Source organism: Haplochromis burtoni, unplaced genomic scaffold (genome assembly GCF_018398535.1).
Source record: "Haplochromis burtoni strain Fernald_Lab_line unplaced genomic scaffold, NCSU_Asbu1 Contig_59, whole genome shotgun sequence".
Lineage (NCBI taxonomy): Eukaryota > Metazoa > Chordata > Actinopteri > Cichliformes > Cichlidae > Haplochromis > Haplochromis burtoni.
In genome coordinates this window covers 909,798-932,983 of record NW_024582420.1, presented here as the reverse complement: position 1 = coordinate 932,983, position 23,186 = coordinate 909,798, and the positions used below count along the sequence as shown (strand labels likewise).

The 23,186-nt window shown below is 39.9% G+C and overlaps 1 protein-coding gene and 1 long non-coding RNA gene across 2 annotated transcripts in view; both read left to right on the top strand.

Annotated features, from left to right (window-relative positions):
- The window catches only part of kif18a (kinesin family member 18A), a gene marked incomplete in the record, with an annotated part of 53,347 nt that extends 47,032 nt beyond the window's left edge, over positions 1-6,315 (top strand). Inside the window, 4 exon segments of the mRNA XM_042221011.1 lie at positions 2,333-2,699; positions 4,620-4,712; positions 4,872-4,963; positions 5,283-6,315. Coding sequence (XP_042076945.1) covers positions 2,333-2,699; positions 4,620-4,712; positions 4,872-4,963; positions 5,283-5,416 — 686 coding nt within the window.
- A 3,312-nt stretch (positions 6,316-9,627) lies between these two features.
- LOC121814552 lies at positions 9,628-22,992 on the top strand. The gene is made up of 4 exons (XR_006054426.1): positions 9,628-9,744; positions 20,608-20,696; positions 21,906-22,001; positions 22,334-22,992. It is a non-coding gene; the product is annotated as an uncharacterized LOC121814552 (long non-coding RNA).
- The last annotated feature ends 194 nt before the right edge of the window (positions 22,993-23,186 follow it).

Genomic DNA, 23,186 nt, shown 5'->3' with positions numbered 1-23,186 from the left:
ATTTATCACCGTTTCCTCACTCTGTGTGGTGTCTGAAGTCTGACTCACATTTGCTAAATATTGCATTTGATATTTAGGGGAATGTATAAATCAGTCATTCACCTTTGCATTTAGTGTTCTCGCTTCCTTTATGTGCTGGCTTCTTTCCCTTTTAGCCTCCTCCCTCACCCCTACCACACTGCTACAGGAAATGCCATGAGTGTAACTACTGCTAATGGGATGCAGACACCTTGATTTAACCTCATTCTGCGATGGAGCCTGTAAAAGTTTTTGTTCTTGCTGCTGTGTTTAAATGCACCACTGCGACATGGATATACATCAATGTGACAAAAACGTGCTTCAGAAAATATCATCTGTATAAACATACTTGATATAAAATAATATACAACGGGGAGGTGACCATATTTGGATAAAAAGGTGGACATATGTTAATATTTAGTCGAATTCACATCAGCATTCATTTCAAGGTTGATTTTCACAGTGAATGAAATACTACACAATAATAGTTATTATAACAGCAAGTAACCCCCTGCAACAACTCACTAACTGGTCAGGGAATGCACTTTTTTTCTCTCTAAACAGTCTCTAGGCCCGTATTGACTAAGGTTTTCGGAGTCACTCTTCCAGCGAACACCATCAACCATCCTGGGAGGGCTAATTTCTGGTTGACATCTGGTCTCTAAACCCAATTGACCAGAATCTGACACATTTAACCCTTCTTATTAACTAAGCATCATACAGGCCACTTCAACTGTTAGGAAGAACCTAATGGGCTTTCACCCAAATTGTGTTTCAGTTGAGGTCATTGTCATACTTTCTGACAAGAATCGGTACTCCTCTTAGAGCATTGGTCAGGTTCTCTCACAAAATACTACACGTTTTCTCAGAATGTAACTTTAAATCAATTTGTTAAAAACAAAGCAGAACAACACCAGCAGTTGTAGCTACTGTTATGTGTTTAAGCTCCACGTTTTTAATAACAATGCACGCCTCAGTTTTGACTTTGTAGAGTTAATGTTTACAGGTTGGGAACTGTGCATAATGGCTCCAACACCAGTGATCACATTTTTAGTGTAACTTAAGGGAACGGTCTAATTTCTCTGTTGTGACATTATTTAAATTGCACTCTTTAGCTCAGGGCTTACTCTTAAGCGCGTATAACTGATAGAGTATTGGGGACTGCATCATTTGGGAAGAAATGTGTTTACCGTTAAAGTGGTATAATTTGCTTTCACTTCCAAGGCCCGCAGTTGTGAGGAACACATTGATAAGAAAGGTCGAAATAATGTCAGCTTATTAGTTGTTGCCAATCATTTCTCAAGGACCAAATGTGGGGCAGGCCACAGGCTTGAATTATTGTCTAAGAAGTGATACAAAGGTCTATTGACAAAATAGTCAACAAACACAGTAATCGTCAAAGGTACACTCAGTTGCTAAGTGTCGATCAAGTCCATACGGGGGGATAACCTTTCCGTGCGCTTCCACGTGTGGAAAATGGTCGAATGACGCTGCAAAATGTTCTGTTCTAAAATATAAATAACCTATTGCAGAGGTGGTTTTAATACTGTTAGCAAACATTGTAGTCACGGAATAAAATGGGGACATTGCTGACATACATCCTCTTCCATCATGTGACCTGCTGAAAACACATACGGCATCTGGAGCAATAAACTCTGGATACACAGTGTGTGCATAGGAAATGAATTCAGGAAACAGGAAGCAGTATACAGGGGCATTCCACTTTAATTTTTTCCACTTTCTCAGTCCAGGTTTGACCATCTGTGACTGTTCAAATATTAGTTTTTTTGATAAGAATCCGTATATGAAATGGGTTGGTCCTAACAGTCATTGAAATGTGTTGGTCTCAACAATTTTGAGAAATGCTTTGTACAAAATTTGACCAAATAAGCAACAAAGTTAAAGTTTATTTTAATTATATTCATTAAGAGTTCCAACAGTTTAAGAAAAAAGAAATCAATCTGCTTTCAAAGGGCTGTGTGGTTGTGTTTTGATTAGCACTGACAGTGCCATGCATAAGCAACCAACCCGCAGTTTTCATCAGAATCTGATCAGATATTTGCTGAGTTGATAGATTGATGTAACACGCCTTTTTGTTTTCTTTACTGAGTCTGGGCGCTTTTAAAGATATCAAAAAAGATATCAGTAAAACAGAAAAAACAAATATATAAATAATTAGATTTGTTTTAAGAAAATGTTAGGCCCCTGATAAAAATAAGAGCAGCCATTATCTTTCCTGTTGGTGGGAATAATGTTGTTTATTATTGTGTCTTCTGATTTGGACTGATTTTACTGCTGCTGTTTGGTTTTCCAGGCAAAGGAAATCAAACAGATGTGGCACAGGAATCACTTCCCAGAATGCCCATCAGGAGAAATTTATCTGCGTTACTTCCACCGCAAAGCCCCCGCACAGTTGCTGCTAGCCAAGAATTTGAGGAGGACATGTTTCCTCTCCAGTGCACGCCAGAACCGTGTCAAAAAAACACCCAGGCCCAGCTGCCAGGCTCCTCCAGTGCCATGGATCCAAACATGACCTTTGAAGTTATAGACAATGAAGACCAAGCTGCAAGTAACGCAACCATCATAATAAGCAGCAGTAGTCCGTGTCAAGCATCAACGTCCACAGACGTCTCGGGTCAACCTAACAAAGCCATGGAGGGGAATCAGATGACCACCAAACGGTAAAATAAAAAAACAAAAAAAAATTAATTTTAACGGCAAATGTTTGTTTCAGCTGTTATCTATGCTTTCAGTGAGTGTATCTTACAGTAGAGCTTAATTTTTTATTGTATAAGACAGCAAAACAACTTCAGCATTCGTGCTACGGCAACTCCCTGGTGCAACATTCAGGCACATTTCCACATTAGGTTTTTGCACAGTTTGCACACGATTTCTCTTGCTAGTCTTGAGTGAGAGCTGAAAAAATACTTGATCTATAACCCCTTTATTCATCCACCAAACAGGTTTTCTCAACACGAGCTGGTAATGTTACAAAAACAGAAGCAGAAGCACAGTGGGTTAAACTGTATGAGTCAGACTCTTAACAGAATTAGTTAAACAAATTACATTTTTAAAAGCTGGTTTAGAAGTACTAATGCAGCCTTTTAATTCTTTCCACAAGATCTTTAAAATCATCCCCTAAATGTTTCAAAGCACACGGTAACTAAACCACCCACAACTGGTAAATCCTTCAGACTTTAATCAAAACAAGATGGAGAGTAGAGTTATTCTCACCAGCACCAAGTCTTCAGAGTGGAACATTGGGCAAAGAGGCTTAAGTCAACTGAGCTGAGCAGTGACCTTGTGTCTTCGGCTGGAAGTGCCAAACAAAATGAGAATCGTTCTTACTTGTTGGATAAATTTGTTCCTGACCAACCTCAAAAGCAAAACGCATCACCTCAAACAATGAAATGGCTCTACAAACAATCTGCCTGGTTTCAAAACATCTTCACTACAGCACAAATACACTGCATCATGACAAGCTGTTTTTTCCTCAAATAATAAATATCATTGCTAATCCAGCCTTTAAGAGAGCACTTGCCCTCCAGCTGCTGCTAGATGGAGGAAAAAAGACCAGAGCTTTACGTATGGTTAATGCAACATCCACAATTAATTTGCCATATATGAACACCTTAAAAAAAGGAGTATGCATTAACACAACATCACAATCTTCCTCGCTGCAGACCTCGTCGTAAATTCACCCCAACGTCAGACTGTGCAGTGTTTAGTAAAATTGCTACATGTCAGACTCCACAGGCCTCAGTTAGCATGTTATATGTTAAAGATCATAACAGTACAATTAGAAAAAGACTGAACAAATATTACTTGTTTGACCAGAACAAACCACAAGGCTTGTGGAACAATGTCCTTAGAACAGCTGAGACCAAAGTGGCGAACTTTGACCATTATGCAGAAAGCTATATTTGGTGAAAAACAAACACAGCATATTGGCACAGACACCTCGTACCAGCTGGCAAGCACGGAGGGGCGATGATTTGGGTTTGTTTTAAATCCACACGACCTGTTCACCTTGCAGTCACTGAGTCAACCATGAACTTCGAAGTATTCTTGAGTCAAATGTAAGGACATCTATCTGTCAGCTAAAGCTTGGCCTAAACTGGGTTAAGCAACAGGACAATGATCCCAAGCACAACAGCAAATCTCCAGCAGAATGACTGAAAAGGAAAAATCACGGTGTTGCAACGGCCCAGTCAAAGTCCAGACCTCAACCTGAAATGATGCAGAAAGACCTTAAGAGAGCTGTGCATAAATGAAAATCTGCAAACCTCAATGAACTGAAGTGATGTCGTAAAGAAAAAGAAAGATCAGTTCGCCACAAGATTACAGAGTCCTGTTTAAAAAAAAAAAATGAGCCACACCCAACCAAAAATCATTGATTTACTGTTGAAAATGAGGTAGGATGCTCATTTTGCATAAGCCAACTTTTTGACAGCAAAGTTGGTATATCCAAATTCTGATTGCATGCACACCAGATATCAAGCTGAGAAATACACAACAAAAATTAAGATAGGTGAGGTGGATTTGAAGGGAAATGTGCCAAACAGCAGACTTGTCATGTAACATGAACCTTTGCTCTACAGACAACAAATCGCACCGCTCCAAGAAGCGAGACGCACCAACCCGACCTACATGAGTATGACGTCTGCTGCACAAGGGAAGCGAAAGTTTAACTGGTAATATACCTCTCTGTGTTTTTGGCCAATTAAGCTTTTAAAGCTGTTTAAAATGGCCACAAAAGTGACAACAGACATTTCTGACAGGACAGTGCTGAGTTTCTGGCCCTGATTATGTTTTCTGTTTTTCTTTTGTATTTTTGTTTTTTTGTGCTGTAGCAGCTTCAGAGAAGAGTTAACACATGCAGCAAAGCGCGTAAAGAAAGACTCCTTGGTGGCCCAGAGGCCACTCAGAGTGCATCGTTTTGTTGGTAAGTGTCAAAACAGGACATCCACAAACACACACTGTAAAGCCAGAACATTGAATGCCTGACCCAGCAAACGGTCACAGTGTATATTGACACCAGATATTGCTTTGAAAGACCAAACGCATTTATTGACTTGTGCATCTCTCTCATAACTCCAGAATTAATTCTGCTCTACATGTGAACCAGAAGGATGCTTTGATTTCATCACATTACATATGAATTTAGCGATCAGTAACCGAATGCTACTGAGATCCATCGGGAATAGAGGAGTACAGTTTTATTTATTCTTGACCATATCCTCTGTTTGGTGTTTCTTCCTCAGGTTCAGAGAACAAGCCTCGGAGAGTTGTGAGGAGCGCTTCTGAAGGATATCTTAACCTCATTGAACCGCAGAAACCCAAGTCCATTTTCTATAAAACATCTCAGCAGCTGAAACGAGTGGCTAAACGCATGTGAGGCAGCACTGAGCTCAAGTCATATCGCCTTTAAAAACACTTTCGACCCTGCACCTTTTCCATCCTCATTGGTGTTTTTAGAAGATCTTTTTTTTCTCCAAAGCTTAGAAGAAAGTGCTCAATTGTGCAGAAATGCTAAATGTAATTGGATAAAAGTTCTACTGAGTCGTGTTTTATTTCCTTTCAGCCTTGCACTGAAGTGAACTTTCACTTGTACATAAGCATTGTATGGGCAGTTGTAGAATATTCAGATTATTCTTGATTTGTATTAGTTTGGAGCCTTTCTTTGTATTTTAACCTGTATTATTAAAGTTATGTTCACACTAACAGCAAAAAGAAAAAAAAAAGGATAAATCACTGTGTGTCCTGCAGATATTTTTGTACATTATGTACTTTGATCTATTTTCAAATGGTGATCAGCTTTTAGGTGACCACATTAACCAGGGCAGCTAATAACATCGAAACTGCTCGACTCTGAGCTGTTTGTGTTTCTTATTTTTATCCTGTACAGGTAATAACATGGGTTTATAGATATTTCATAATAAAAGTGCTTGTAAGAGAATCTGTGGTTTTTCAATAAAAAGATCCTTTTCATCAAAAAAAAGTAAAAAAGAAAGTAATATCTGCTTTTTGTGCCATTGATGCTGTGCGTGAATGTGGTTCTCAATGACGTTTCAGTTACAAGATGTTCCAACACTAAGTAAGTGACATCAGACGGCCTCAGAGAAGGTGAAAAATACAATGGCAGGCAAAATTGAACTGAGCTAGGAGTGAGTCACACATAACTCTTATTGTCTTCCTATAACATTCATATGCTTTTAGGAAAGAGATCGTGATTCCAGCGATGCTATCTTTACAGATGAAAGTACTTTGGTGTTGTGTTTGGGTGTTTTTTGCTCTGTTTTTTTTTTTTGTTTTTTTGTTCAATTGCCAAAAATATGTTTAAAAAGAACACATGGAAAAGGTGGAGACTGCCAGACCATTTACAATTGTCCTTCAAAGCGTAACATAATTGTCACATTGTTACTGTTTGGAAGTATTGGCTGTAAGGAGGAACAATGCACAAAGTTAGGCTGCACTCCAACACCAATGTAGGCAACTTAATTCAGGCTTCATACAAGTAAGGCAAATATGTCAAAGTGGCTCTCATATGGGGTTTAAGGACCACTCGCAGCAAGATAAGGCATTCAACCATATGCACAGACAGCACAGAACGGCCCTAGCATGGATTTGAACAAGGGACCTTTGTGCTGTTAGGGTTAAATCACAGGATCAGAGAATTAAGTTTCCTTACCAAAGAGGTCTCTCTGGAGCATTTATAAATAAATAAATCTAACAGCTGCAAATAGGCATGTAAAGCAAAGCTGTCTGTAAATGTTGATATATGACTACTTTTTTCTTTCATATTTGGGCCATCAAGTTTTCTGCTTATGTCAATATAGCTGCTGATTTCCTTTATACTGAGCAAAAGATCCCCAGGAGGAGATACAAATCACTTTGGTGTTGCCTCATACATTAAAAAAAAAAAAAAAGTCTTTTTCTTATTCAGAAGGTATGTTAGAGTGATAGTGGTCAATAAAGGAATCGTGGTGGACTGCATTGAAAAGAAAACTACTTATCAGTTTACTGTCATGCACTAATTCATTGTAGGCCTCTCTTGTGAAACCAGCTCCCAGTTTGAATTCAGCACAGACACCCTCTCTACTTTTAGGATAAGACTTAAAACTGCTTTTTTGATAATGCTAATAGATAAGGTGACCCTGAATTCTCCCTTACACTGTAATTGAAAATGCAATAGGTTTCTTCTTGACTCACTATGTTAGTGCTATCAGCATTAATCTCGTTAAAATGACGTTAACGCCATAACCGCATTAACATGGCAGCTTTCCGTTAGCGAGTTAACGCGGATTGCCTCGTGTGTGGGGGGCTGCACGGCGTCAATGCGTTAGCGCTGTGCAGCGCCAATGCACTGTAGGCTATTTTCAACTTGGTTCTGTACTTGGTTATTTTCTCACTTTTTAAAATGATGCACATGTTTTGTGAAACCTGTGAAATCGTTTCCTAAATTGCTTGTGTTTTCTTTATTTGTGTCGAGCTCTCTGGGGCACAGCTCTTTTAAACAGCTACAACTAATGAATAAATTGTTTAGCTAAGAATAACAGATAAATGAGCTTAAATTCATAAAAAAAAAACAAATGGCTGAAATAGATATGTAACAGAGAGACTCAAGATTAAAGTAAAAACGAAATAAGTATCCAACGTTTGCCACACCAGTTTTTTTTAAGCTAAATACAGCATAGATATATATAGATATATATGTATATATATCTTTTTTTTAATTAAGAGACAAACATAATATACTTGAGCATGGTCTTATAAGAAGCTACTTTTTTTTTTTTTCCTTTTTGGAAAGTACTGCTAAACGCCACTTTAAAGTTGTGCCTTGAAGATATTTTGGGCTTCCCTGTGTTACATTTTTAGACTGATGAAATGTGGTGAATCACTGGGAACAGGCTTCTGTTTGAAATCTATACTAAAAACCAAAGACAAAAAAAAACTGCTGGATCTATTATGAGGGTGGGACCTCATTGCTCTGTCTGGAGAGAACTAGACTTGTCACTTTGAATTCAGTCTTGCAACTTCCAGTGGCACAGCATTCGGTGTGATCTTTATTTTTAGCTCAGGAGCTCAATGCATATATCAGCACTGTACTGCGCAAGCACTGACACCCTCTCATGCTCTCATTCACAAGAATCTCTTCATTGTGTGTGTGTGTGTGAGAGAGAGAGAGAGAGAGAGAGAGAGAGAGAGAGTGTGTGTGTGCGCACACAGGGAGGCAGGTTCTGGCTAAAGTTTATTAACTTTCTCTTAGCCAATGGGACGCCTTGTGCGTTTTTCCTGCTGACCAATGGGACAGATTGAGAGGTTGGAGGTGGGTGTTGCTTAGCAACTGCAGGTAGAATCTCAGATCATGTCGGACCCATTGTTTTATCTCGCCTCCCTGAGAGACATTACATGCTATGTGTTGTCATTTGTTAGTAAAAGACACCCCTGTGCAAATGCGTCACAAAGTTGTTAACTCTATTTTTGTTACTGTTAAACAAAGATGGCAGGGACTTTAATAGCATTTTGCCCTCGAGAAGGAGTGCTTTCGTTTCTTTTCTTTTCTTTCTTTCTTTCTTTCTTTCTTTCTTTCTTTCTTTCTTTCTTTCTTTCTTTCTTTCTTTCTTTCTTTCTTTCTTTTTTTGATTGATTGCCATCATGTTATCACCAGTACCTGTCTTAGTCTCATCACCAGACTGACTGGAGCACATACAGAGGAATTTAGATTTTACTCCTTTATTCATTGCTCCTCATTACAGGCATAATAACCTTCAGTGAACCTCATGCAGAGTCAGAGGTGAGTGATTAAAAGCAGACAACAGACAGGGCTGCTCAAAGCAAAGATGCTGGCTGTCCATGAAACATTTGCCTGTGAAGCATTTGCCACATTTAACCTGCTAACCCCCCCCCCAGACACCATCTCACACACACAAATCACAGATGCATTTAATATGATGATCCTTAATACATTTTTGATTGGAAACCTTCTGTTTTGTTTGGCTGCCATCATATGAGCAGCAGAGAGAGAGATGCAGACCGCTCAGTATAAAAGCAAACCGTATGATCTCTCCTGCAATGTTCCTGACTCCCACAAGGCCGCACGTCACAGCTGTGAACTTTTCGCCCCCTGTCTAATTAGATGACCTGATATCTTAAAGCAATATGTCAGAGTGGAGCGCTGACCACCAGTACTGTCTGTCCTTTTTTGTTTTGTTTTTGTTTTGTTTTTTGTTTTGTTTTTTGTTTTTTTACCACTAATCTTTTTTTTGGCTTTTGTTTTTCCTCTGTTGGCCTTGAATCACATGGCTGTGACACTTGGGGGGGGGGGGCACAAGAAAAATCTGTGACCTCTTAGTCATATATAGCATAAAAGAAACTTTCATTCATTCAATTGTTTTCATTTCTTTTATTGAGACAAAAACATAGCATAAGAAAAGCACCAAAGGTTTGCGTTTGCTCGTTGGCCCGTCCCGTGATGCCTAATGCAAATATTTAAATGGGGTTTATGGAAATTCCTGGGATGCACCCAGGTTTGGCATGTAAAACAGGGATGTGAACATGGTTGTTTACACCGTGCACATTTGTGTCCAGTAAATCCCACTGTGGGAAGCAAAGGAACAGAGATTTAACAACACAATAAACTCGCCTGTATTGTTTGTTGAAGTGTAGCACATTTGGAGACGTGCTTCGGTTTAAAAGGTGGTTTGGTGTAGTACTCTAGACAAGGTAAGAGTTTATAAATGTATTCATCAGGTGCTCTGAAAATTGTGAGTTTGATCATTTGTTTAGGTTGTTTATCCAAGACTGCACTCTGGCTACTCCAGTGTGAGCATTTAGTGCTCTTCTCTCTTTCATTTGAATGGGTCCTCTTGGTTTAATTGTAGGCACTATTGCACTATTTTAAAACATTTAAGGGACTAAGCAAGTTCATAAACGGAACATTGCGCTGGACACATTACAAAGTGCTGGGGTTTGAGAGCTGCTGATTTTGTTGACTTTGTAAAGCCTGTCGATTGATCATGTTGGAGCACAGAGAGGATGATGGTGATGGTGATAAGTGCAGCAGAGATTTATCTGATTTTATTTATATATGGTTATGTGTTTGTCATCCTCGCTGATCACCCAGCAGTTGCAGAACCGTTTCAATTCTGACTGCATTTGATTCAGCCAGCATATTTTGCGAGGAAAAGAGAGAGAAAAAAGATGTGGCAGCAAATATCTGGCTCTCTTTATCAATACACATCTGACTGTTGACAGGACCTTGTGCGGTGGTAATCGTGAGGGAAGGGGAGGGGGAGGATGGGTGAGATTTACAGTTTCCTTTACCAGGTAATGTCTCCTGTTGTGAAACAATGTGACAGAAAATCAGTACATCTGTGATGGCTCAGCAGTGTTCTTTGCCCCTCTACATTCTCCTCCAGGAGCTTATCCAAAGCTCACCTCAAATGTACTGTATGTAGCCTGTGGATGACTCATCCTCGGGAGAATGAGCTGCAAGGTGCAGGTAGCCTTGCAAATAAACATTTCACGATTTGCAGCGTCTTCTGAAGTACTTTGCTGACTTAAAGTCTGATCCTGCAGACTGCAAATACAAACTCTGACAAACCAATTCTGCTTCATTCTGTCTGTGAGGCACACTGTGTAAAATGTCCTGTGGTGTTGATGTGCCCCTTCAGTGTAACACATGTGACGTGTGCATCAGTGAAATCCTGACACACACACGCACAGAGTTGTGGATTTTTTTTTCTTTTTTTTGCCATTTTGTTTATTGAAACAGAAAATTTGTCATCATTGCAGCAATTGCCATGGAGACAGGGTTTAAATCCCAAACCTAGTGGTTTTATACACTGCATGAGTGTATGCTCGTTACTGTTTACCGCAACTTCCAGGAAGACTGCACGCTGGGTGGATGGGTGACTCCGCCTCTTGTGGATGGTTGTGAAACATGCGTCCATTCAAATCATCTTCGATTCCCGGCAGCCTTTCACACACGCACTGTTCCCCTAAAACATGTAAAATTCTCCCTTGTTTATCGTTTACTTTGCAGCATCCTGTTTTTCTGGCATATTAGCGGATACGGTTCGTACCATAAAGTTTATCACTGATGACCAAGCAACAGGAGCCACTTTGCTGTGATTTAATTGTACTTTATGATTCACCTATGGTGAAATTGGATTGAAGTGGTTAGGGGGAAAGTTCTGGGTTCACCTGGAGTCTTTCTGTGTGCTTCTGTGGGTTTTTCCACCTCCCTGCTACAGGTCAACCATTCAGGTTGGATTAATTGGTGATGCTAAACTGGCTGTAGTTTTGCTTGTATGTGTGTATTTTTTCCTGTGATAAGCTGGCACGCTATCCAAAGAGTACGCTGCTTTTCCCCCAGTGTTAGCTGGGATAGCTCCCAGTCAAGAAAATGGATGGCACGTGGCCTCTTCTTGGGGGTAAAATGAGAAGAACTGTGTTTTCTAACATTCTTGTTCAACTAAATTGACACTATATCCACTTTAAGATGTTTGTCACCAAATGAGTACTGTTATGGCGCGGCCAGACCACAACATAAAGGGTGATCCATCCCCGTCCAACCCCAACCAGCACGTCACACACTTAATATTTCGTGACAGTGATTTATTTACAACGAGTGCAGTTAAACAAAGGAAGGGAGCATACCATAACTTCAGGGTGAACCCAAGGCCAAAACAACAAACAAAATGTAGCCTATCTCAGGAAAAAACACAACTTACCTACTCAAAAGAACTAAACCAAACGACAATCACTTTCCTCCCTGCCTAACAAAAACAGGAGAAAACTGATCAAACAAAAAGGTGGTCTTACATTAACCAACATAGTAACATAGTGACACGGTGAACGGTCTGCCGTTTGGGTTGGGCCGAGGATGAATGACATGGCAGTCCCTGGCGGTCTCTTCTTATTCGCTGTCTCCCGGTCCTCAGCCAATCAGTGTGAGCCATCCACCCTGGATGCACCAACCACGGAGGAGCACCTGCGCACTCAAATTTACATATGATTGCGATCACAGTCGTAACAAGTACGTAAAGGGGTTATAACCTGGGCAAAGGGCATTAAAACATCGTTGACTGCTTTAGGCTTCATCCAGATTAGGTACAATTAATATTAGGCTGCGCCGTCAAAGAGTAAGAATGTGCCACCCAACAGCTAGACAGCATTCACTTTTAATGTTTTGGACCTGTCATGTTTATGAGCATGTTTGAAATGTTGATTCTAAAGCCAAGACCAGGTTTGCCATGTCTGATGGCAATAAAACAGAACAATAAGATGGAGTTAGTCTGCTATCAGTTTCCAGTTGACTGGGACCAAATTGTCTGTTTGTGATAATATTAGCTGTAAGAAATCAGTGAAAAGGTGTTGCCATCTGTTGTCATCTACATACGTATATAGAGTCTAGCCAGGACTTTATATTCCTCCAGAAATACTGATGTAGTTGCTGCAGGACAGCAATTTACTGCAAATTGTCATAGGAGCTCAGAAACCTGGTTTATATAGGAATATAACCAGGACAAAACCAGTTTGCAACCGAATTGACTTCCCTGCTGCAAAGAGACGCATTGCAGACAATTTGTGCTCATTCGCGGAGACTGACTGTAACGTGTTGACAATCTGTTTGTATTTTTAAATCTGACTGCAATTATTTCCAAAAATTCACCCATCTGTCATGATTGTGTGACTAGGAATGACCCACGCAATCAAAATGGGATCAAAAGTGCTCACCAAATGTGAAAAAATTGAAAGCAATCACAGGACAGCCACCAATTTTTCTAAGCAGGCTGCCATCTTATTTTCACTCTAGTGTGACTGAGCTAATATTTACTGCATCTAGTACACACAATGTGGGCCTGACACTTTTATATTCTCATAAATTATCCTGTAATCTACAATGTAAAGTAAGTATTTGAAGAAAAAGTCCTGCTAGCCATTTTTAATGCACTCCCAACCTGGAGCTGGGAAAGCCTGTATAGACCAGACAACTTTAATCTTAACCGAGAATCCCCCGTCTGAGTATCACCAGTAAACACTCAACAGCCACACTGCCCATTTAGTAAAAAATGTATGTGCTCACACAGGCTGGTTAAAACAAGCTTGTGTTAAGATTACACTGGCCTTCCCCCTGCAGGTAGTTCTTGCAGGGGGAAAGCCAGTAGCCTATAGTCTCAACACAACACCACGGGCCATTTACACTTCCTGACATCCTTTTTATCGAACAACGGAGCAACTTTTTATTTGGGTTTAATTGGTTTTGTTTCAAATAAAGTTAGAGCCACATCCATGTTACACCCACACAGGTGTTTTCACTTTCTTTGCCTGATTAGAACTCCTCTCAGGACTGTGTGGGTGTGTACAAACTGCTCGATTCACATTCGTATCACTCTACTGTTGGTTTCTTTGCACTTGTTATGTTAGTACAACTTAAAGCCTTTAACATCCTTATTACTCTCACACTTGTTTCTCCTTCAGTATTAGGGTGCACATGATTGTTGCAATGTTTTAATTATATTTCATCTGCAGTTCCTAGAAATACGGGACACATTATTGTTGGGAACATAATATCTCACCAGTCCAATCCCAAACGACAGTCTGATTGTTATTTGGAGTAAACTGATGAAGGTTTTGTCAGGTTTATATTTGGCTGGAGGGCTGCAACAAAATCATAGGCGCTTCCTTATTGAAATTTAAAGTTGTTATGTAAACAGCTAATAACAAATCTATAAATATATGTTTTAAAACAGTACCTCCTGCTGATGATTCCTATCTTCCTGAGGTCTTCATGCGAGAAACAAGATCAATATTGGTTTTGAAGCTTCAGTGCAAGCTTTTTCATGTTTTGTGTATTTACTAAAGCCATAAGTTACCATGTTTGGATGAGAAGGTGGATTGCTAAGTGATCAGCTAACTAGCTGGCTTGGTTGGCAGCTGCTTGCATACACTGCACAGATGTGGTCCACCTGCTAATTGGTGCTCAGGTAACAGGTTTGTAAAATAGAGGAACTTTGACTCACCACAAATGAAGCACAGATTTCTTGGATGTCTGTACCACATAGAAAGCGATAATATAAGTTAGGCAAATCTTTAAAGTGAACCCAAAGCACATTCACATACATGAGGTATAAAATAATTTAATCCACTCTGAGTCTTTATGAGATAGGGGCTGCCATTTTTATTGATTGTTTTTTTTTTTTTTTTTTTTGTGCAAAATGTAAAATTTCTGTAAAATGTGCTTTTTAATCCCGTTAGGTTGGGCATTTGAACACGTTAGTCCTCTTAGAACCAGCCTAGTGGGAGGTAGAGGAACAGCGGTTTTGGGGACTTTTGGTTTCATTTTTGAGGTCTGAAGGTAACTTCTTGATCAATCTTTGTCAGTCCCCATAGACTGTTATGTTACAGAGTTAAATGTTAAATTAATTCAGAGACCTGTTTGTCTGTGTACACCTGTCCAGGCTGCACTCACTCTCATATCTTAAGGTTCAGAGAGTAGAATGATATGTAGTCATTTATACCAATGCTAGCTAATATTTTTAATATTACAGTGTGATGTTGTGTTGGTGTTGCATTGTGGAGATTTTGTGTTGTCAGAGGCTCCAAAATTTTCAAATTGTTTCTCCCTTTGTTTGTTTACATAGCATTACTTTAACACAAAGTCTGGGAACTGATCCAGAATATTGCCACACAATACACATGTAACCCAAAACCTATTGAACCTATTAAGCAAACTATATTAATCCAAGCAAATGTGCACTTACTGAGTGGCTTTTACTAACCTGTTCTCACTACTAAACCTTGATCATGCTTTGGCAAGAACCATCACATTTTAACCCCATTTGGGTAAATGGAAGACTGTTGTGGTTAACAATGAAAAAAATGTTCAATTTAACCAATATCATGACCTCTTTGTAAACCTAACCAAAATGTTTTATTGCATAAACTTAACCAAGCAAGCATAAATGACAACAATGACAGACCAGCATTCTGGAAATCAGTGAAAGCTTATAAGACCATGCTGTTTATACTTTTATTTATTTGGAAGCATGAGTTTATTGTGAAGAAAAGTAAAAATTTAACAATCAGATTTTTCTTTACAGTTGCCTGCAGATCACAAAAACCTTAGTCCTCACCTCCTGCATTAAACTTTTCTAACGGCCGTTATGGCAGTGGATGAAAAAAATGAACTGCTCATCAGAAACTACCCTCCTCTTCTAAATGAAAATAATATATAAATGCACCAGTTGTGCATAAAATGGGACTTCAGCAAAAATTTCAGAAATTTATGACAGGAGTTATTGTGTACCATAACTTACCGCCTTTGCATACCTTATTACTGCTATGGTTGCTCCAAGTGGATCAGCTTTACCCTGTTCACCTTAATGGTGGTGTGATGTGGTATTTATGTATATGGAAATGTTGTTGTCCGCTTGCTTTAGTTAGCTATTTTCCAGATATTTGAAGGCTGTGTTGCTTTGGGGTGGTTGTGGTGTTTCTCAAGCTCTGTCTGGATTGTTTTTGTAATTGTTACATGTGGACATGGCCACATGAATGCCAAGACCTGAAGCTTCCCAGAGTAATAGTTAATTGTACTGAATTGATCAGCACTATTTAGTATATCAGACCCTCGATTTAATAGCACAATGGGTGAAGTGTCACTCATGTTTTATAGGCTTCTTCACTGTCAAAAACTGTTCTCCAACTGACCCAAAGTTTTAGAAAAATGTTGTCGTTGGACTTAGCATTTAGCCAATTAAGGCCGCATTTCTGAATTAAATGGCACTAGCAGCAATCATAAAGTTAAATTCATGATCAGGTTTCCATGAAAGTGTAATGCCAGCCTTATCCACACCCTTTCAAATGAAGTGTTACCATGGATATAATTCTAGCTGTATGTGGGCTGGATTTCTGCAGACAGAGGTTAATTAAATTTTCTCCTGTCTACCTTCGCCTTTAATTTAAAAAAAAAAATTGCATCTGCTTTGTAGAGATGAAAAATTCTTACTTAAAACCACCCCGCCATATCTCCTCCCACTTTCTGCACGTGTGCATGTGAGGTCTGAGAGGCGTACTTCACTACTGACACACACAGGGCTTCTCTGTCAGTTGACAGGAAGCTGCACTTCCAGGCCAAAGCGCCTGTTTGATAAATAACACGCGTGTCTCCGGGCGCACAATGTATCTCAAAGACTCTAAATGTGGCCCTCAGTCTTTGTCTCTCTGACACACATATTGCACAAAGCCACACACACACTCATGCTTCTGCACTCTTTCATGCATACTGTGCACAAAAGCACTAGGTCTCTCTTTCTTACCCTTTCTTTCTCTCTCTTTGCTGATTAGAAAACAATATCCAGCTTATAACTGCAAGTTAGGCAGACACCCACACTCATTTGCAGTGAAAGGCAAATGACCCTGATGATGAGTCATTGCATTCACTCAGATTTTTTTTTATTCAACACACTGAAGTGAAATCTCTTAAGGCAGAGTTAAACACTGGTCCTTGCCATTATTTTTCCGAGTGAACTCAGCTGTACTTTTGTGTTTTTCTCAAATATATTTACATGAGTAAAGGTCAACTAGAAATAGTACATAAAATCTTTAAATTTCAGTCCACTTTTTCCACCCATACACACACACACACACGCACACACACATCTTATCTTTGTAAAATCATTAATCAGTGTTCCTCTAAAATGATTTTCCTGTCTTTGTACTGAAAGGAATCAGGAATTAGTTCGTTTCATGCATGTACAATAAAAAGAAAACTGCAAAGGCTTTGCTAGGAACTCTCGATAATTAAAGCAAATGTACTATTAGATTCAATTAAAGATTTAAAAATCAATTTTTTTTTAGTAAATACAGTTTTGTGCAAAGATCTCAAGTCACTCCTCATTTCTTTATGTTTTCCTAGGAAAATTGGAAATAGTTGGAGTGAAAATGTACAAATGTACATGACAATACTGTATAATACGTGTAATTCTAACAAGCTTTAAAGTCAATATTTGGTATGACCACCTTTATTCTTCAACCCAACCTGAATTCTCTCTCTCAAACATTCAAATCTTTTCTTTGGATGTTGGCTGCATTTTGTTCTGTATATCAAGATGATCCCACACAGTTTCAATAATGTTGTAATCTCTGCACTGAGGAGGCCAATCCACGACTGGTAGTGCTCCATTGTGTGCTCTTCAAATCTATCTATCTAGCTTCTACTGCATTGGCAGTCTGTTTGGGATCACTGTCATGCTGAAAAATTCCAGATCTTGTGTGGCCTTTTCTCCCGGTTTCCCTTCCTCAAGAATGGCTTCTTGACAGCCACCCTTCCACTGAGACCATTTCTGATGAGGCTTCAGTAAACAGCATCAGGATCAACTGAAGGGCCTGATGAATCTCTCATGCCATAGATAGATTTTTTTCAGATACTGTTCATCAGCTGTAGATAGTAGTTTTTAGGCTTGCCACCTCTCCTTTAGACCTCCATTTGTCCAGTTTTCTAATGACAAATGGCTCTTTGGGAATCATCTTGTTGGGCAAAAATACTATATTGTGACTGTCAAACTGTGCTATCTTTTGCATTTTTTATGGATTCAGCTGAAGAAAATGGAATAAAATATGTGTTTTGTGATAGACTGAATGTAACAAAGTGCCTAAAGATATCATTTAAAATTGGTTCTTTGCTAAGTCTCTTATGTGTATACACAATGCTGGTTCATCCCTTGAGTTAGGTGTCTTTTTATGGTTGAATGATTTATAGGTCAGTGTTAACAAAGCAACAAACAAAAAACACACAAAATAAATTCTTCTGAAAATGGCCAGGTACAAGAACTGGACTGAAAATGAGTGAAAAAGTAACCAGTCCAAAGAAGACCTTGAGAAAGCCTGAAGAACTAGTGCAAAAACATTCGAAAAATGAATTAGTATAAAGAAATAAGGGGTGACTCAAAACTTTTGCACAGTACTGTAAATCTTTGTTGTTAGATCTTAAAATAAAGCAACGTTTTTTAGGTTCAATCAAGATATATCAGTAACATTTCTACCAAAAAGTGATTTTTCCCTTTACTCTTTTTGTTTGTTTGTTTGTTTGTTTGTGTTCTTTTTAAACTATCTTCAAGGCAGGAAGAGCCAACACTCATTTGATCAGTATTTTGAAATACAAAAGTTACATACAAAGGTTTTATAAACATAACTTTAGGTTAACAGTGCAGCTTCTTCTGTCCAGTTAATTATCTGGATTACCTGGATGATACAGGGTGGTGTAAGACGTGGGTTTTAATTGAAGCACTGTAAGGAAAAAATAACATTTAGTTCATGAAAGACTGATGAAAGCAAGAAAGCAAGTTATAAATGATACACACGCACTCATCTCACTTCCTTCTTCTTATTTGTTAATAGCATGGAAATATTTTGTGAGCGATAAGAATTTATTCTGCAGGACTTTAATATCTGGCAGATGTTAGAAGAAATCAAACAAAGATTTGACGTGGCCATGCAGTCTGACCATAGTTTGTAAAAAAAAAAAAAAAAAAAAGCCAGAATGAACCTGAGACTCATTTTTGGACATGAGGCCTGAGGGCTGCAAGTGTTATCTGGCTGCATCAAGTTTACTTTGTTTAAGGAAAGAAAGAATAGTGGAGTGTATGGGGGAGGGAGTGTAACGAGAGTAAAAGGGACTGAAAGGATTTTGATCCAGTGATATTATATATCTGTCCTGGTCAAGGGCACACAAAAGCACACAGCAAACCACCAGAGAGCAAAGCATGTCATCTGAATAGTATGTCTTCTTTGCGGTGTTGTACATCCAAAGGCTTTGTGCGCCTGAATTTGGTTGGTAGAAGACACAAAGGAGGCAGTTTGTTCGCCCCTGACAAGTGTGCTTTTATTTGTGTCGGCCCTTTGATGTATAGAGAAACTTTGGCTGGGATATCCCTCTCAGACAAATGCACAAGAAATCCCACTCCTTTGTATTATCCTTAACAATTCCCTCACCAGTCACTGCAAGGCTTTTATTCCCTTTAAGACCATTATTTTAAACTTTGTGCCTACTGTCTGTCTGTCAACTGTAATGGGGTATCTTGTCTGGCTTTGGGGGATGGATGGTGGGGAGTGGGACTTTGGGCATATATGCTTAGTTGCTATGCTGTCAGGTCAGGGCGTCAGTTTAGCTTAGTAAAACAAACTGGAGCAGGTTGGTGCTATTTTGTCCGCTTTGTCACCATTTTAAACTTTACAAATATAATATGATGTTGTGCTTATTGCAGACATCGCACGTTAAAAACAAATAAAATCTCTAGATATTCAGTATTCTTCATAAACATAGACAGCCATTTACTCAGTATAAGCCTATTCTGGCAAGTCATCCAAGTACTAAGAAAGCAAACAACAGGCAAGATCTTTAATTGCATGACAAGTAGACAGATCCACTGATGAAAAGATATCACGGAAAGCTCCAGATCAGGTAGTGTATGGGCTTTGTGGAGCAAAAGGTGTTGTGCTCAAGGGTGAGCTATAAATCTCAAATGTTCTGAGGCTCTACCTTTAGAATAACAACCTGTTTAAGTAGCTGCTGCACATGTTGCTTGATGCTTAATCAGCGAGCCATTGGCCTTAATTTGAGCTTGATTCAAATCTGAAAATGAGTCCAGACAAGGTGAAGAGAAAGCTCACGCGCTCACATCTGCAGCCGCAGCTTTTACACTGTTGTTACCAAACAGCTGGGACTTAAGTAACTCCACGCAGCCGCCCTTTGACGAGTCACTTTTGAAGCAGAGTTCAGCGTTGCTTTCCTACACAGCTTTTGTCAGTCAGTCCGGGGATTTGAACTGCCAGCCGTCCAAGTCACGAGCATCCACCTCCTCTGCAGGCTGCTGCTGTCTTTTATAGCAGACGACCAGTAAAAGAGCTAAAAACTCTTGACCCTTCCATTCCTGGGGGCGCCCACAAGTGCTTAAGCAGATAAAGATTATATTCATCGCATAGACATTTTAGTACGGGGGTCAGAAAAGGGCTTTTACATAAAAACAGATTGTTTTACAGAACGAATAATGCCGATGTGAGTTTAGACTGGTGGTATTGCTTATGTTGGCTTACGCTCAACTGTACTGTAAGGAACTGGTGGCTATACTGGAAACCTAAACAATGAAAAAAAAAGGTTTTCTTTTCTTGCAAGTAGAAGAGGATGCCTGTGAACTCAAAGTCGGACTCAGAAATCCATTACAAGGTCAACAGCCTGTGCTGCTTCAGTCCACCTCACCGGTGTCCGGTTGAATCACACAAAGTGAATATCTGAGAAGACAATCTACCTCCTACTTCCTGAGTATGTGTGCAATATTACTGTGGAATGACTTCTGTACATCTGTAACCTATAAAAATAACCACACACTTGATATTTTTATTTTATTCTTTTTTTTTTTGTCACTACCATCGTTTCCTTCCTTTTTTTTTACATTCCAGCATGTCTGACTACATATCGGCCATCAGGGTTAAATATTAATGACCGAACCTGCCAAATCCGCCTGAACATTCACAATACTTTTAATGCAGCTGCACTTATTTTACTGTGTCTCCTTTTTCTCATAGAGTTCAGAAGAGGAACCGAAGAAGCCAAGGCAGTCATGAAATGTGAACATCTGTGTCGACAAGTGTTACATGTATGCGCTGCATTGAAGGTCAGTGGCTCATACTTCCACTGTGCAATATCTGGCTGATCATAAAGGGGCTACCATTTGCAGGGTTGCCTTGCATGCAAAATTTCAGGTCACGACCACTGGGAGCCAATAATGCCTTTGGCTAAGCAACAAGATGCAAATATATCTATTCAAATTCGCACCACTCCATACACATTCAGGGCTTACACAAACACAGACGCACACACACACAATCTCATCTCAGTGCAACAAGCCCTCGTTTGATCCATGAATAAGTCACAGTCCTGGGGCAATATTTGATCTGAGACGACTTCAGATCCATATTTCTGTGTTCACTTTTCTTGTTGACCAAGAAAGGAGACTGAGCTTACACCTTCTAGATTATTTTAGTCATTTTCATTGTGCTCGCTGTAGTTCAGCAGCCTCTTAGTCCAGTGGCAGGCCCGGATTACACGTCTCACCCAGGGCAGGAATAAAGATAACAGCAGACAGGCAGCACCCTCCACTCCAGGCTGTTGAGCAGACGGAAGTTAGTCAGAGTTAAGACATCAGTGTACTTCTATGTCACACTCGGTGCTCCAGATTCCCCCTCCGCCTCCGCCTCCCCGAAGCCCTAAAGGCAGAGTTTACACAGTCACCTGGTGTTTAACTGGTCACAAGAAGATGGATGACAGTGTAGGCAGCAAAGCTAGATAGAAACCCCCTCAATGTCACAGCAGCTCATTCGGTTCAATTTCGGCCCCTGCTTAGCCACTGGGGCAACCCAGATATCATTCATTCTAACACTGTCCATCACACTATACATAGACCAGCGAAATTAGCACAAACGCAATGCTCGCTATCAGTGTGAAGTATGGTGGCAGTAGGGGCGATTATTTACGGGCTGCATTACTTTCTGAAGACCTGAGCTCTGAGTCATCGACCGAGCCTGATAATTAATTCCACGCGCTACAGAAATATTATGAAGCTGCACTACAGAATGACAGATGTACAGCATGAAGCACATTGTCAACAGGGTGACTGTATTAAGCTATTTTGACTGCTTCGTTATGAGATTGTGCGTTCCTGTAAAACAAATCCGTAGTTTTCATTTTTAATACTTGGCACTTTATTTTCCACAAGTTGTATTTTGTTTTCGGTAAACAGAGGAGACAGGAGATCTGGCGGTTTGATGTACTCATGTGTAATCAGACTATTTGTTGTTTTCTGTCTGCTCTTTGTTTGTCCCAGAGCTCAACTTCCTGTAGATACAAGAGGTAGAGATACACTGGGATCTGACAGTAAGAGATAACCTGCCATCAGCGAGCCGTCTATTTTTAACAGCAGGTACTAGTAACGCATGACGTGGGGCTCTTGTTATCAATATTTATGGGACAAAGATTAAGACAGAGTAATGATACACACAGCCCTGACTGGATCCATCCTCGCTTAATAGTTGTCATTACGGCGAGGGGGAGGAGGAAAGTGCTTATAGACTCAAAATTTTTAGGCTGGCACTCTGCATTTTAGTAATGATTCCAGAGACCACAATGGGCCCCAAATGTGATTAGCAGATGTCAACAGGGGTGTATGATGACTGCAGTGTTAAAATGGCTTTAACAATACTTCCCCCCCCCCCCCCCCCCTTTCTTTCTTTTTGGTGATTAATTTTTCTACAGTTGTCATTTGAGGAGGTGGAGCTGAGAGTCATTTTCAGGCATTCACAGGCAGATTGTTGGAAGCTCCTTGGGAAAAAGGTTGGACAAAATCTTACACACAGTTACATCTTAAAGGCTGCGTGCAGCTCGGGAGGTTAAAAGACAGGTTTACAAAAATACAGAGCAACAACGACAACAACAAGTGGTAATGAGCCAATCACAAAAGAGATACCGCGACTGCTTCTGCTATAATTGTGACATCCTACATCTTCTTTGCTGCATTGCCTGTATCCGATTAACACCAACACCTGTACCTCCTAACAGACATCGAAAAGGCCGGAACAGTGCACATTCTTCCCCCGTGTTTATCCCGAGGTGCAGCCCGTTGGCCACACATTTTAATAACACTCCCTGTGCCAAAATATATTTCACTCAAACTCTTATAAGTTCCAAGAGTAAGCTCAAAAGAGGTGAAGTATCTTGGCAGACCATAGAGCAAAATGCCATGCAGTCATATGCAGCCCAGGGGATGAAGTGATTGATCTATGACCTCGGACTCGGATAAGATATTGTGCTGAAGAGTGCGGGGGAGGACACGGATAGTGGAAAAGGGACGAGCATGAGTCAGTAACAGAGTCTGCGAAAAGCTGTGGGAGCAGAGGAAGTGTTAACAACATCACAAGTAGGAGCAAGTCAAGTTACCACGTCAGGAAGCAAAAAGGCCTGAGAGTAGGATGATGGTAGGAGCCTGCGAGGTGATGGGGACACATACATCCTAATCATTTAATCATGTAAGGTGAAAAAGAAAAGAGGGGGAATTGTTCATGCTGTCTTCACCCGGGCTGATATGTGTTACCTCTCTCTTCATGTCACT